Source organism: Polypterus senegalus, chromosome 2 (genome assembly GCF_016835505.1).
Source record: "Polypterus senegalus isolate Bchr_013 chromosome 2, ASM1683550v1, whole genome shotgun sequence".
Classification (NCBI taxonomy): domain Eukaryota; kingdom Metazoa; phylum Chordata; class Cladistia; order Polypteriformes; family Polypteridae; genus Polypterus; species Polypterus senegalus.
The window spans coordinates 75,461,040-75,476,249 of record NC_053155.1 but is presented as its reverse complement, the minus strand read 5'-3'; the positions used below and the strand labels follow the sequence as shown (position 1 = coordinate 75,476,249).

Below are 15,210 nucleotides of genomic sequence, written 5' to 3'. Positions count from 1 at the left end.
TCCATCAAACGATGTGGCATCCTTTCGTTCCTAATACATTACCCATTCCATATCGGTATAGATATCCAGCATGATTTTTTTCCATTGAGATGTGATATGTTTTCAAAGTGTTCCTATAATTTTTTTGAGCAGTTTACATTTAATACTATACTTGAAGAAACATTGCATATTTGTCAAAGAGGTTAACAGTGAACACTTGAACAGTGCAGGAAAAACAAAGGGCCCAATTAACCCACCATACTCAGAACTGGAGTGCTTCTTCACATGTCGGTGTGGGTGACCATGCACAGGCCATCAATATTCAAGCTGTGTAATTGCACAGAATGTCCCAGAACCACATACCCCAGGAGGAAGTCTACAACATTTCTCCCATATTCTAAATGGCATCAGGCAAGCCCAACTAGGGACAGGTCATTTCTTGTTGATAACAAATGTTGACATCCATGAAGAGGGCAGGATGGGCAGGATAAAAATGAAATATCTTGCTTGATGCTAAAGTGAAATTAAAAAGTGGAAAGCCACCCTGTCACAGCAGCCAAGGGTTGTTATCTTGTTTAGAAAGAGGCAATGTGTGAGCGCAGTTTGTTTAGTGTTGCCTTATTTGTATATAGTTTCTCATTTTCTTTCCTTGTATTTTTATAACCCACTTTTATCCACTCTGTCCCTCTGCAGCACCATGATGCTCAGTCTGAAAGACAAAAAGAAAACAGCAGTAACATGACAGGTATGCGATTAGGGTGCTAAGGGTGCCTTAGACTCGGACTGTGGATGTGTCCTTTTTTGCATATGCTGTATTGATTGGGAAATTATTTTGTATTCCCACTTTAAAGTGGGGTAATTAGGGAGGGATCTTGAGTAATCCCTGAGCCTAAATTAATCTATTAAAACCTATCAATGGCTTTAAAATTTACTTTATCAACAAAAATACTAATTACAAGGGAAAGATGATAAACATGAGAATTAAAGTAACAAAAGAAGAAACCAGTAAACCTACTGACCTTCTTCGCTCTTTGCTAACTCTGTTTACCAAATGGTGTACCTAAAGCTCTTTCCAAACTCAATTCATAACACAAATATTCCCTTCTCATGTCCCAAAATATTTCATCACTTTCGTTAGCTTTTCCTCCTCCAACCAGTTGAAGCCTTGTCCAGTTCTGCTTCTAACTGATTCCAAGCTTAAAGACTTTCTGGTTGAAATAGCTTTTTAAACCCCAACCCATAATATCTTCACAGTGCACTGCAGGTCTACATTAAACCACCTCCAGCTCAGAGGACGGACTCCATCTGAATGAGTGACAACAGGCTATAGCTCCAACAATCAGCTCTTAGTGTCCCCACATTTCCAGACCTATTATTGGCCTTAAAAGGTCAGCACTCAGTGGTAATCATTTCATCACAGAATTAGTGATTCTGGCTCAGCCACGTGAAAGAATATTGACAGTGTATTCAGCACTTCTTACAGCATGAACTCTGTTCTGTACCATTGGAAATTTTTTATTATGCTGACCTTGACTAAGGATTCCTCCAAAAGAATTAACATCAGCTATAGGGCAACATCTATCATTCCCATATGAATAGTAGTGACATACATAATGTCATTACAAAACTGAAGGGGATCTGACAAGAAAAACTGAAGGATCTGCAACTGTAGTCATCTTCCAAGTTTACTACTTTTGTTATAAATTTTTAAATTATATATTCTCAAAGAAATGGTTATTTTATAGTTGAATATGATTCTATTTTCTCTATAATACTCAAGTGTTAATTGTGGGTAAAGCATCTTACCACTAACTTAAATAGTGTTTTTTAATTAAATGCTTACTTCTATGTAAAACCTGCTAAAAAATGCAACACCTTCATCTTGTGAAATGTGTTACTTTTTACCTTGAGCTCAAATTTTAGGTTAATCAATTAACCATCTTACTCAATATGGGATAATTTTTTAACAAGAGATTATAATAATCATTTTCTATTAACAGAAGCATGATTTGCACTTTTCTTCCATTCTAGTAACATTAACTCAGACTGTAGGCTGGTTAAGGGTTGATTACTTTTTCTATCAATACCAGCATGACACTGTTAGAGCCACATCTTACAGATTAATAACCATTGATACCAAAGGAAAAATCCAATGATGTAGCACATGACATATGCAATTCACACATAATACACACATGAGTAAATATTAAATGAATAAGATAGGCTACCTGGCAACTCCAAGTTTCCCCTGTGTGAGTTTGAATGGGCAGGCACCCAGTCTTCCACTGAGTGCCATGTGTTGTTATGTTTAATTTTTTTACTACAATTGGAAAACAGTGGAATGTTATCACCTTTTGCTATGTTGTGTAATACGTATTACAGCTTCCAGAAAATGTACTAAATTATTTAATGTAGACGTTGTGGACACCAAGGGGCACTCCAGCTTCCCAAACACACAGCACAAGCAGGTAGGACACAAGTTTAAAAGGCACAAAGAGTCTTTTATTGTGGGAAACTCTCTCAAGCAAGAGTTTCACACCAGCACAGCCACAAGTACAATAACCACAGCACAAGATAGCACAACTCTTTGTCTTTCTCTTTCTTCCACTGCCTCCTCCACACAAGATTTATACTCCTACCACCTGACTCTGGCTCATTGACGTGAGGCAAGCAGCTCCTTTTATCTAATCTCCGGCAGTGCTTCCTGTGCTATGACGCTGCAGCTCCGAAGCACTTCCGGGAGAGGTTGGAGCCCTATGGAGTAGGGACTCCCAAATCCAGCAGCTTCCGCTGGAGGACCCCATGGAACCAACAAGGCTGTCCCTCAGGACTACAATGCCCAGCATGCCTTGCGAGCATCTATGTGGGGATGCGAGCCTGGGCTCACTGCCATCTTGTGTCCTGGGGGACACAAAGCCCTATGTAAACTGCCTCCCCTTGTCCTTCCATCCTGAGGGCTCCCTGGTTGGGAAAGGATGCCGACCATCCCTCACAACATGAAGAAACTGAAATCTCCAAGGGCTTTGGTCACTGAGTATTTGTAATATTTTTTATGCAGTGCAACTCAGAGCAATTGCTGTTTTTGTGCTGTGTGTTAAATAAAGGTGTGACACAGTGTACAAATTACAGTATTTGCGTTATTTTTAAGGTCAAAGATCAAACCCAAACTTTGGGGTTCTGGGTGGAGCTCCATGTGTCTGTATTGATTTTTCTGAAGTGCACAGTTTCATGTCTACATTGTAAATGGTTAGTTTACTTGACTAATGTACATTACTGCAACCGTCCTTAAAGATCTGCATTACAGAAGAATAAAAATTGTTCTTTAATTAGATGTTCTTTCATAATATTTGATCATTCCTTCATCATTTAGCCTAAATATACATTACTTTAGTAATAATGGAAAATAAGAAAATCTGCATTAGAATACTTCAAATGAGTAGTGACAAAAAATTAATTTATAATACAGAGATTTGCATATCATGACCCTATAATATGATTTAGCAGATAATAAAACAGCTAGATGGATAATCCATCCATCCATTTTCTTAAACTGCTTAGCCAGTGCAGGGTCCTGTGACAGCTAGAGTTTATCCCAGCAATCATCGGGTGCAATGACAACACGTCGGCAGGGCACCAGTACATTACAGGGAGAACAATCATACCCACATACTAAATCGAATTTAGCAACACAAATTCACCTAATCTGCATGTTTATGAACTAAGGCAAGATACCAAAGCACCTGGAGGAAACCCGGGGGAGAAAATAAAAACTCCACACAAGAAACCAGGATCCCCAGTCTACCTATTATAAGACATCAGCACTACCACTTTATATAGCATAAAGTAGTAACTCCACAGAGAGAACCAGTATTACTGTATATACTTCATAAAGTATACAGGTACACCAGAATATTCAAATAGAATAAATCATGCTGGGAAGGACTTGCAAATGGCCTGGCATAAAAATCTAAAATAATGTATGTACTGTAGTAGTTAATTGATGAATTTTATATAGATAAGGAACATATCACAATAATCATAGGTATGCTAGGCGAGGAAGACTGACAAGTGAAATAGTTAAATACATGAATATCCATTCACTCATTTTCAAAGCTTCTTAATCCAGTTGCAGGGAGTCAGGAATTATCCGAAAACATAGGGCGCAACTCTAAACCAAGTACCAATCTATCTGAGGACGTAATCGCACACACACTCACTACCATTGGGACAATTAAGAATATCTAAACAACTAGACCTGCATGTCTGTGGTATATGGGAGGAAAATACAAGAACTGGGCAATAATCTTATGTGGACATAGGCAGAAAAAACAAACATCATAGATAAAGTGATCCAACAGTCTTCTGTAGATATGATGCAGCAGTGGTGATCACTGAGCCACTTTGTCACCCTAAAAACAAGAGTATTTGATGTAAACTTCAAGACAGACATGTGGTGTTTTTCTGTCCAGTTTTGAATATTATGAGCAATGGATCCCCACAAATTCTTGGTTATTGAGTTCCACAGAGTAACTTGAATGAATATCATTGAGTTATGTAGTGAAATGGTTGACACCATGAAACTCAGCAAGTCTAACAGGTTGGCAGAAAATATGAAGTGAAGACATGCATGGAGAGAGGGCTAGAATAAATAATACATTACATATATGATAGATTTTTGAAAATAATTCAATATCAGACAGGATGTCCGTGTAGTTGAAATTGTGTGTGATTACATTAAGTCAGCATTCAACCTGTTTCAGTCAGTTCCTGCAGTAAATAAACTGAAATGTAAAGGACAATGCATCATCATATCTACAGTATAGTGAATGCTTAACACTTGACTTACAAATGTTTTATAGATGTTAGAATGAAGTTTGGATTGTAGGCCAGATGTGACATTCTACAGTACCTTTAGACAAATTTCAAGTACAAATCCATAGCTAAATATGTGGAATAAGACAGCAGGACCTGAGATCTGCTTGTTTTCTTTTATATGCAGCAGGCATCAAAAGTCTATACAGTACATTCTTATTAAAATGTCAGCTATTTTCATCTAATGGCTGAAATAAAGAAAAATGTTGTCAGATCTTTTTTGTCTGCAATGAAACACACACCAATATTTTAGTGAAAAATAAATTTCTTAATTTTTTTCTCATATAATGTATTAAGTTAACAGATAACCATATCCTGATGCTTGAAAACGTTTACTGAAGTTCCAGTGACTCTCTTTAAGATTTTAGATACCTGTATTATTTTAGTCTTCTCACTTTCTGTAGTCTAATACACATAATAGCAATTTCTGTACATATCATGACTCAACTTGAAAATGCTAGTAAATACTGAAATAAAACTGTTATGAACAACTTAAAAGAGTGAAATGATGTGAAGTTAAAAACTACATTCCTGATTATATTTACTATTTACATGACTTATAAAGGGGCAGCACAATAGTGCTGTGGTAGCAGTGCTGCCCTGCAATAAGGAGATCAGGGCTCAAATCTCAGATACTCCCTGCATGGACCTTGCAGGTTCTCCCCATGTCCATGGGCGGGGTCTCTTCTTGGTGAATTTTTGCTAAATTGGCCCTACTGTGTGCATGTGTGAGTGTGTTTGTGTGTATGTTCTTAATTATTAAGTACAAAAAAATAAAATACTTTTCAAGTTACATTTAACACTGCCATCATGCAAAACTCCCTAATGGCCTTTCTCTTCAACTGGAATCTAAAATAATTGTCACTTAATTTTGCATAAAAAATTATCATTGGTCAAAACAAAACTGATACAAACAAGCAAAACAAGTACAGAAATTAAAATGGCATCTAAAGTAATAATGCTTGAATTATTTTCTTGTCATTTGAAAGATGATGCACAGAAACCAATCAGTGACCAAGGCAACACTGTGGACATGTTGAAGTCCGGAACGGGAAAAAAACATGAAACAAAGTGTCTCTCATCATTTATGGTTATTTTGCAAGAATGTTTATCATCATCAACATCATCTTCCTCACTTTAATAACATTTTACCAGGTTTACCAAGGTTAGACAATTGCACTCATATCTTTTTTCTCTGCTCTCCATGGTTCACAACATTCTTTACAGTGAGACTCCTTCTTTTCATATGCTTAGAGACCATCTCCAACTATGTCTTCTTTGGCCTTTCACCTTCACCTCATACCTTTCACCTCCACCTTGGTTCATCTATTTACTACTTCACCTCTGCCTTTTTCTTCATTGCCCAAACCACCAGTAGTAAGTCTGTTTTTATCTAGGCACAACACTATTGCCCCCATATTAAGTTGTTCTACTAACTTAGCATTCATCATCCTCTTACTCTCTGACGCCCCATTCTTCCATCTGGTCATTTTCAGATTCTTCACATTCACATTCTACTTTCATCTGTCATGCATCACTCCCATGGAACACACTTCTCCTCATAAATTGTACCCTTCAATGCCAGTGAGTCTCCTTTAGCAGAATAGGGAACGGCTCCTGGGATTTCTTCTACACACGTCTCCCACTTGCTGTCAGTGATGTAGTCTCATCTCTATTTGCACTCAATATCTCACCAAAGTAGCAGAACTGCTCTGCTTTATCCAAAACTACTCCAATGCCGATATCTAAATTTATTTTTGCTATATCCACAGCACAACAGTATCAAAAGCTTTTGTGAACAAGAAGAAAGAGCAGTGTGGGCTAGAGTTATCTAAAATGTATCCAAATGGAATGCTAATTTGGTGTGTATAGGTGTTCTGTCAGGAGGCACTAGTGGTGGAAAAGCACATCAACAGTGTTATTTGTATAAAAAAGACTTAAATGCTCTACAAACAGTCAATTAACATCATTCCTACTCCAGTCTACAGCCATTTATGAATGCAAAGCATACAATACAGAATGAAAATATTTTGTCAAGCAAATTGTTGTGAGGAACAATTTATCTAGAAGTTTAGTTGGTTGCAGCATTGGCATTAAATTGTACATTGTAACAGACAACCTGGGCTTCTACCTATCCGGGATGCCTGCATAAAGGAAGGTCTGGGGGAGAGAGCAGAAGACAGTCTTCCTGGCCTAGGACAGTGACATGGAGCTTAGAAGCTCAGCCGTATTGGGACCCATGGTCACCGCCATTCTGCTCGGAGAATGGCAGATCCCCTTATGGCAGGAATGCTGCTACACCCAAAAGTGCTGCTGGAAGGAGATCACCTGGAGAACTTCCAGGTGTTCTATAAAAGGAGCCACCCCACTCCATTCAGGGAGCCAAAGTCAGAAGGGAGAGGACAATGTTCACCTGAGGAGGAGTGGAGGCGGACAACAGATGAAATAGAAAGAAGAAAGTTGCTGTATTGTGCTTCTTTACTGCCCTTGGTGCTGATGGGAAACTGGGAAAATGTTTCCCACTGAATAAAAACCTTGTAATATGCTGGACTTGTGTCTGTGTCTGTTGTGCTGGGTGTTTGGGGAGCTGGCGTACCCCCTGGTAGTGACAACATATTTGATCAGAAGTCACTGACAATTTGAAATGAGTGAATCTTATCTGCTGCAAAGGATATTTGTTTTGAGTAACTAAAAAGGCGAGCAAAGTCCATTTTTCAGAGAGCAAGATTGTAAGACAAATTGAATATACTGCTGCCAATATGCAGGTGCTGGAGAGAGCTACAAAATCACCATGATATCTAATGTAACAGACATCGATAGTAAGACAAGTTTGCTAATGTGCAAATGTTACATTTTTCAAGAAAATTTGCATATGATGTATGCTATCACATCCAACTAGCACAAATAGGATTAACATTTGTAAAGACACTAAATGACTACTTGACGGGCACACTTGACTAGTAATTCCAGTTGGTTTTGTATGAATGGGATAAGAGTTATAACAGGACAGCTATCTGGATTTAGTTCCCCTGAATTGTTATTTATTAAATTGTGTTATATACACTGAGCTGGATATTGCCTCCCAAGTTTAACAGCATATTGAAATAGAAGTACATGTGTTGCTTTCCCAATTGTTCAAGCAGTTATGCGAAGATATGGTTGCAGGTTACAAGCGTCTAATGCTGGACTGTTAAAGCTTTCTCAGAGAAAGAAAGTTTCCTCTGGAAGTATACAGTGGTGATTAGGCCAGGCTAGCCAAACATGTTATTTTTCTTTTCCTACAACTTCCTTCTCTGAAGCTATGTTTTAGAAATGACCAGGGGATACTGATGAGCCTATGTAGTGCAAAGAATGTATGCGTAGTCTCATTCTCTGCCATTACACATTGCAATAAAAGTCTAGTTTCTGAAAAGCAAGCCAACAATTTCACAGAGAGGCACATTAAGAAACCAGGTTTGCATATATTTGCAGTGGAAATGGTACATTAGCAATCATAAGAGTATCATTGTTTTATTAATGTTAGAAATGTGTACTTTACAGAATCAGGACATTTTACTTTCTAATGTTGTTATTAAAACTATGTAATATGTTTATCATGTTTACCCGATAGTACTTTCTTTGTAAGTGATTCTTTCATTAAACACTTTAGGAGGAAGCAAAGATTTATGCTTGGAAATTGGTTAATTTTTGATCACCAGTCTGATGAACTACAGAACTGTTAATGCGTTACAAAAGCAGCACATAATCTAAATAAACTGAAGTCAATAATCTACAATGCAGTCTGCCAAACGTGTCATACTAGGGTCAAGTGTAGACCTATGTGGGTTAATATATCTGTCAAAAAGAAAGAAAACATTCATCGTTACTGGAACACGAAATGTGAAACGTGCTATTTAAACAAAGTTTATGTCACAATTGAAGATGGGAAGTTATCAAACTATTCATTCATCTATCAATATGTCCCAGCCTTCATTATAAAAAGAGGGTCATACAACAAACGAGTTATTCAGACTGCACTTGGCTCTTTGTTTAACTGCATCTTTAAGTTTAAGTTGGCGTTGTACTGCTTTGCTGAGGACTTAGATTTTATCAGGGTACTTTATCTACTGTTCTTATTTAACTAGACTTAAGAAATTGGCCACTTGGTCACATTTCTATTCTATCAACTGAACTACTACAAAAAGAAATGAATGACTATAATTCTCTTTTAAATGACCTTTCATGCTACAAGAGATTCAAAGGTCTGTTCTGGAGGCGGTTTCATAGCAGCTATCAAGAATTTTCTTCTTAGTTGTACAAAGCCCCACATTTCAATACCTTAGAATATCTTATCAATGCTATTTATACTTCAGAAGCCTGTAGATCAGATAGATAGATAGATAGATAGATAGATAGATAGATAGATAGATAGATAGATAGATAGATAGATAGATAGATAGATAGATAGATAGATACTTTATTAATCCCATGGGGAAATTCACATAATCCAACAGCAGTATACTGATACAAAAAAAAATAATAAAATAAAAAAAAAACAATATTAAATTAAACAGTAATAAAATGCATGTAAAAACAGACAATAACTTTGAGTAATGTTAGCATTTACTCCCCCGGGTGGAATTGAAGCGTCACATAGTGTGGGGGAGGAACGATCTCCTCAGTCTGTCACTGAAGCTGCTCCTCTGTCTGGAGATGACACTGTTCAGTGGATGCAGTGAATTCTCCATGATTGACAGGAGTTTGTTTAGCGCCCGTCGCTCTGCGCAGATGTCAAACTGTCTAGTTTCATTCCTACAATAGAGCCTGCTTTCCTAACAAGTTTGTCCAGGCATGAGACGTCCTTCTTCTTTATGCTGCCTTTCCAGCACACCACCGCATAGAAGAGGGCACTCGCCACAACCATCTCATAGAACATCTGCAGCATCTTATTGCAGATGTTGAAGGACGCCAGCCTTCTAAAGACGTATAGTCTGCTCTCACCTCTCTTACACAGAGCATCAGTATTGGCAGTCCAGTCCAATTTGTCATCCAGCTGCACTCCCAGGTATTTATAGGTCTGCACCCTCTGCACACAGTCTCTTCTGATCACGGGGTCCATGAGGGGCCTGGGCCTCCTAAAATCCACCACCAGCTCTTTGGTCTTGCTGGTGTTCAGGTGTAAGTGGTTTGAGTCGCACCATTTAACAAAGTCTTTGATTAGCTTCCTGTACTCCTCCTCCTGCCCACTCCTGATGCAGCCCACAACAGCAGTGTCTTCAGCGAACTGTTGCACGTGGCGGGACTGTGAGTTGTATTGGAAGTCTGATGTATATAGGCAGAACAGGACCGGAGAAAGTACAGTCCCCTGTGGCACTCCTGTGTTGCTGACCACAATGTCAGACCTGCAGTTCCCAAGACGCACATATTGAGGTCTGTCTGTAAGATAGTCCATGATCCATGCCACCAGGTATGAATCTACTCCCATCTCTGTCAACTTGTCTCTAAGGAGCAGAGGTTGGATGGTGCTGAAGGCGCTAGAGAAGTCCAAAAACATAATTCTTACAGCACCACTGCCTCTGTCCAGGTGGGACATATTATATCATATTATATCATATTATACCAACCTTCTCATTATTCCAAAACAAGAAATTAATCGATTAAACAGCCAATCGATCAATCGTAATTAAATATGGCACATTACAGAGCAAATAAATATTCTTTGTAACATGACATACATAATACTCACAAACCTGTTTGATTCAGGGAGGTGAAGGGTCAGTGCTTATCTTTGCAACATCGCAGGAGCCAATTCTGGATAGAGTTACACACACAAACAGTGATGAAATGATGCTATCCACCATACCTCCATCCCACCAAGTCTATGAAATAAAGCAATGCAAATTAATATAGCAGATTACAGGATAAAAAAGCAACAAATTTAATAGAATGTTCCTAAGCCCTGTTACAGAACCTTTGGTAAATACTTGTTCAGCTTTGTGGATGATTTTCTATAGAACCCTATGGTTTTACACCTTTAAAGTTATTTTAATCTCATCTTTCAAATCCAAACTAAATATCAATGGCTGCCTATAGTAAATAATCTCCTTATTTTTTGAGATATTGGTGCCAAAATTGACATCCACAATATTATCTACTTGAAGTGATGGAATATGTAAAATACTTCTCTCAGCAGTAGTTGATGATACTAGTTTCAATTTAGAGATATTATTTAAGAACAGAGTTGCACTGTAGCAACATAACCAAGTTTGGTGCACTAACTTGTATCTGATGGAATTATTCAAAAATAAAAGTTAAGAAATAAAGCTCTGAACTGAACATACGGAACATATAAGCCACAACCATGCAATTGAATAATTGATGCAGAAGCAAAGCAAAAGTCAAAGCAAAACTTTCAGCCAAAGTCTTTTGTTTTATATAGATGACTATAAGCAATGAAATATCGTTTAGTAGATAGTCTGCATAATCCAGCTGAGTGAATACAAAAAAAACTTTCACTCTTATGTTCATTGTATTGCAAATATTATTCTTGAGAGGTATATGATGAGCATTTGAAAAACAGAAAAAAAAAAATCATTACTTCATTCTTTCCTTCATATATCGCTGGCACCCACTTGCTGCATGGCAGAGTAATAATTATCAATTGTAGACCCATTTGCAAAAGGGACAAGGCAGTTCACTTGACTCAGTAACGCATGGAGTCAGTTTAGATTATAAGATATACAACTGCAGGATATGACAGGAAATCTGAAGAGAACATAAAGATGGTGAAGACACAGACACAGAGAGGCAAAAACTGAGATTTCTAGAGATAACAGAACAGCAGTACTAATTGATAAATGATGATCTCAGCCTGTGATCCTGGAGTTTGGATATGGAATATCTTTAATAGATCTCTAGTGGGATGATAAAGCATTCAATCGAAAACATTTTTTGAAGGATTAAAAAGAGGTAAGACTTTTTTTTGGGAAAGGTGACGGTAAAGCTTTTCTTCTGTCCTTTCAACTAGTCTGAGGTTCTCAGCATGTGCTTGGCGGGAACAGAAAAGGCAGATAACTGTGTTTTTCTCTTGTTTAACTTAAATGTCTTTTGCTTTGCTTAAATGTTTCTTGCTTTGCTTCTCTGATTGTGATTATTTTTTCTTTTGAATTTTGTTTAGTGAAATATATTACATCTAGCCTTTAGTTTACATCAATGCTAGGACACAGCTCTCAGGAATCTGAAGAGACAAGTATCTTCACCAATTTCACATTGTGGTTCATCTATCTATCTATCTATCTATCTATCTATCTATCTATCTATCTATCTATCTATCTATCTATCTATCTATCTATCTATCTATCTATCTATCCACAGCTTTTTCATTAATGCCATTTAGAACCAGATGTGTGAAATTAGATACCCTGTTGTTGGTCTTCCTTTTAGATCAGATCACCTGTAAGCCTACTACTACTACTACTACTGCTATTATTATCTGTCGTAGCTCAAAGAGCACTTCCCAAAGAAATTCTGAAAGCTGTTGTCAAAAACCCCATAAGAAAAAAAAATCCACTAGCCATGAGCTTGTAAAAAACATAAAGGGTAGAGGAACAATCTTCACAAAATAAAAAGATTTATTTTACACCAAATGCTCAGCACTCAATCCAGAGGTCAAAAAAAAAAGAGTAAAGAACTCAAAAATTGGGCAAATCTGCATGCACAATAATAACAATCACAGAAATTCACCAAATACAAGTGAATGCATACAATGTATCATAAAGGATTGAGAGTTTTCCTTAGCTTTTATTGGGCCGAGGGCAGTCCGTTGATGGTGATGGGCTGGTTGTCCTGCCTCTTGGGGAAAAGCAAACAAAATACATGGAACATAGTACAATATACATAGACCTATAGAAACGTAATGATTAACAAAATTAACATAAATAAAAGAATCAAAATTGAACAAAAAAGACATAAAAGATAAATATGAACCCTAGGTGTCAGCTTTTAATTAAACAGGTTAAAATTGATAGTCTGAGTTTTGCAGACTCAGAATGGATCAATTGCTTAAGTCACATTTATACAATTTGGTAAATTTGTAATCATAAATCTACATAAAATAGACAAACAATACATTTGGTAAGTAACTAAAATTATCAACAAGGAAAGTATGGCACTGTAGTTATAGAATAACAAACTATAAGGTAGTTAATATTTATTTGCATAAGTTATTTGCATAGATAGTAACACCTGAATTCAGAAACACAAATCAATATATTTTTGTTAATCTATCTTATATATTTACAACCCTCGGTTAAAATGAACACTGCCAAAATCAACATATCTGATTAAATAACACATACAGTACTGCAGTCTTATACCACATGAATAAACTATCATTTCTGTCAGTTTCACTTGCCTATTTTTCTGCTCTGCCCAGGAAACTGTGGCTCAAAGCTAGATATTCAACACAACAAAATAGATATCACTCCTTATGCTTTCTTCCTTTGCCCATTGTCAGATGGCTTCCTTCCTTCCCCATACCTCTTGACTTTCACTTCCCTTTTGTTCTTAGTTAGCTTTTTTAAGTTCTTTTGTATCAGCAGATCCTTTTAATTGTTTTTCTGCTGATGAAGCCATATCAGTCAGCCTATACAATATTCTAAATCATGAATTTATTCTTGTACAAGCCTGTGATCTCTCATCATATAGTCAACCAAGACAGTATCTTATATTTAATTTAGGTAACAGCTCTAACGCATTTTCATAATTCATTGGTTTGATACACTGAAAACAAGCAAATGTGTAGTGAGAGACAGTTTTATATTGTACATCATTATTTCTGTCTGGGTTTACAATATTGTTCACTCAACATTGAGATGCAATTACAAATACATTTCACTTAATCTCACTTCATTTCACTCAGTCTTGTATGTATAGTTCATTCAGTAAGAATTTAGATCCCTTCACTTTTTTCATATTTTGTTTTGTTGCAGTCTTATGCTAATATCATTTTAATTATTTTTCCCTTATAAAGCAATACTGAATACCGTATAATGAATATATGCTGATCCATAATTACATTTTAGATATCTAAAGTATTATTTTGAATTAGAAATATTTATAATATCATTTTAACTGATAAAAATAATAATTAGATATATGTACAATCATGGCAAGCTGTTTGAAAAATAATGCCTTTTTACTACATTCTGAAGAGTCAAAATTACACTTTACACTTTACAAAGTGAAAATATTTTACTTGAAAAACACATTTCAGATATCCAAAATGTACTTGTGACTAATCGATATGGAAATCAGATGCCTATAATTCAGTCAGTATGTGAATTAGAGATATCTATAATGTATTTCACAATACATACAACAGAAAAACAATTTTCCTTATCTTCTATAATTTTCAGTAATCAAAGTTTAAATCAGACATACCTGTAATTATATTTTAACTGGCTAAAATTACACTTCAGATAAAGTAAGTTACATTTAATTCAGACATATTTAGGACACAATGTTTTACAAGTCGAAAAGTAATGAAGGACATGTCTAATTCGAATTCTATAATTTAAAGCCGTCAGTTTCCACTAGTCATAACAAAACTCGAATTTTAAACAACCAGAATTGTAACAGTGGATATTTAAAATACAAATTTGCGCGAGACATACATAAAATGCCGAAAAGACACGTCATAGGCAGGCACTCTCCGTTCTCCGTTGACCAAACCCTCCAAATTTAGCCGACACAAATCCCGTGTCAGAGAACGTCCCTTTAAACGCGCGCCCTTTAAGGCGCCGGGCTGCACTTCTGGTTGACAGTCACGCTAAAGGTTTAGTCAGCGACAGCGGCTGTTTCGTGGTGGTTCTGCCAGCAGGATAGACAATGGGTGAATTCTTCAAAGGGAAGACCATTGCCATTATCGGGGGGTAAGTTAATAGTTATACGTGCATAAAAAGTTGTATAGTCGAGCAGACTCGAATGACTTCAAACGGACTATAAAAAGCGAAGAGGTCTGTATGTTACCTTAAATCGTCTGCCTCTCTTTTCCGATTTTCGAGACTTTGTTTGCCCATTTGGGGTTCGGCGAAATTAGGTGCATTGGAACGTCGGTCTTGAGACCGATGAGCTGGAGAATTCACTCACAGAACTGGAATGACGAACCAACCCAGACTGTTTGAAAACATATCAATCTATGTTGTAACGATAGACGCCTGACGTATGGGGTCACCCCAGTTTAAAGAAACAAATACAAATATGTAAGAAAAGCAAAGCATCTGTCGAAGTTTAGCGATCTGGGGATAATGCAGTGGTGCATGTACTGATAAGAAAAAATCTGAAACTACGAACTTCACTCCACTGTTTTCCAGGTTTATA

At 36.9% G+C, this 15,210-nt stretch overlaps 1 protein-coding gene across 1 annotated transcript in view; it reads left to right on the top strand.

Annotated features, from left to right (window-relative positions):
* The first annotated feature begins 14,614 nt into the window (after window positions 1-14,614).
* The window catches only part of cryl1 (crystallin, lambda 1), a 158,752-nt gene continuing 158,156 nt past the window's right edge, over window positions 14,615-15,210 (top strand). Inside the window, exon 1 of the mRNA XM_039744005.1 lies at window positions 14,615-14,762. Within this exon, the coding sequence (XP_039599939.1) occupies window positions 14,719-14,762 (44 nt within the window). The 5' untranslated portion in view covers window positions 14,615-14,718. The remainder of the gene's footprint in view (window positions 14,763-15,210) is intronic.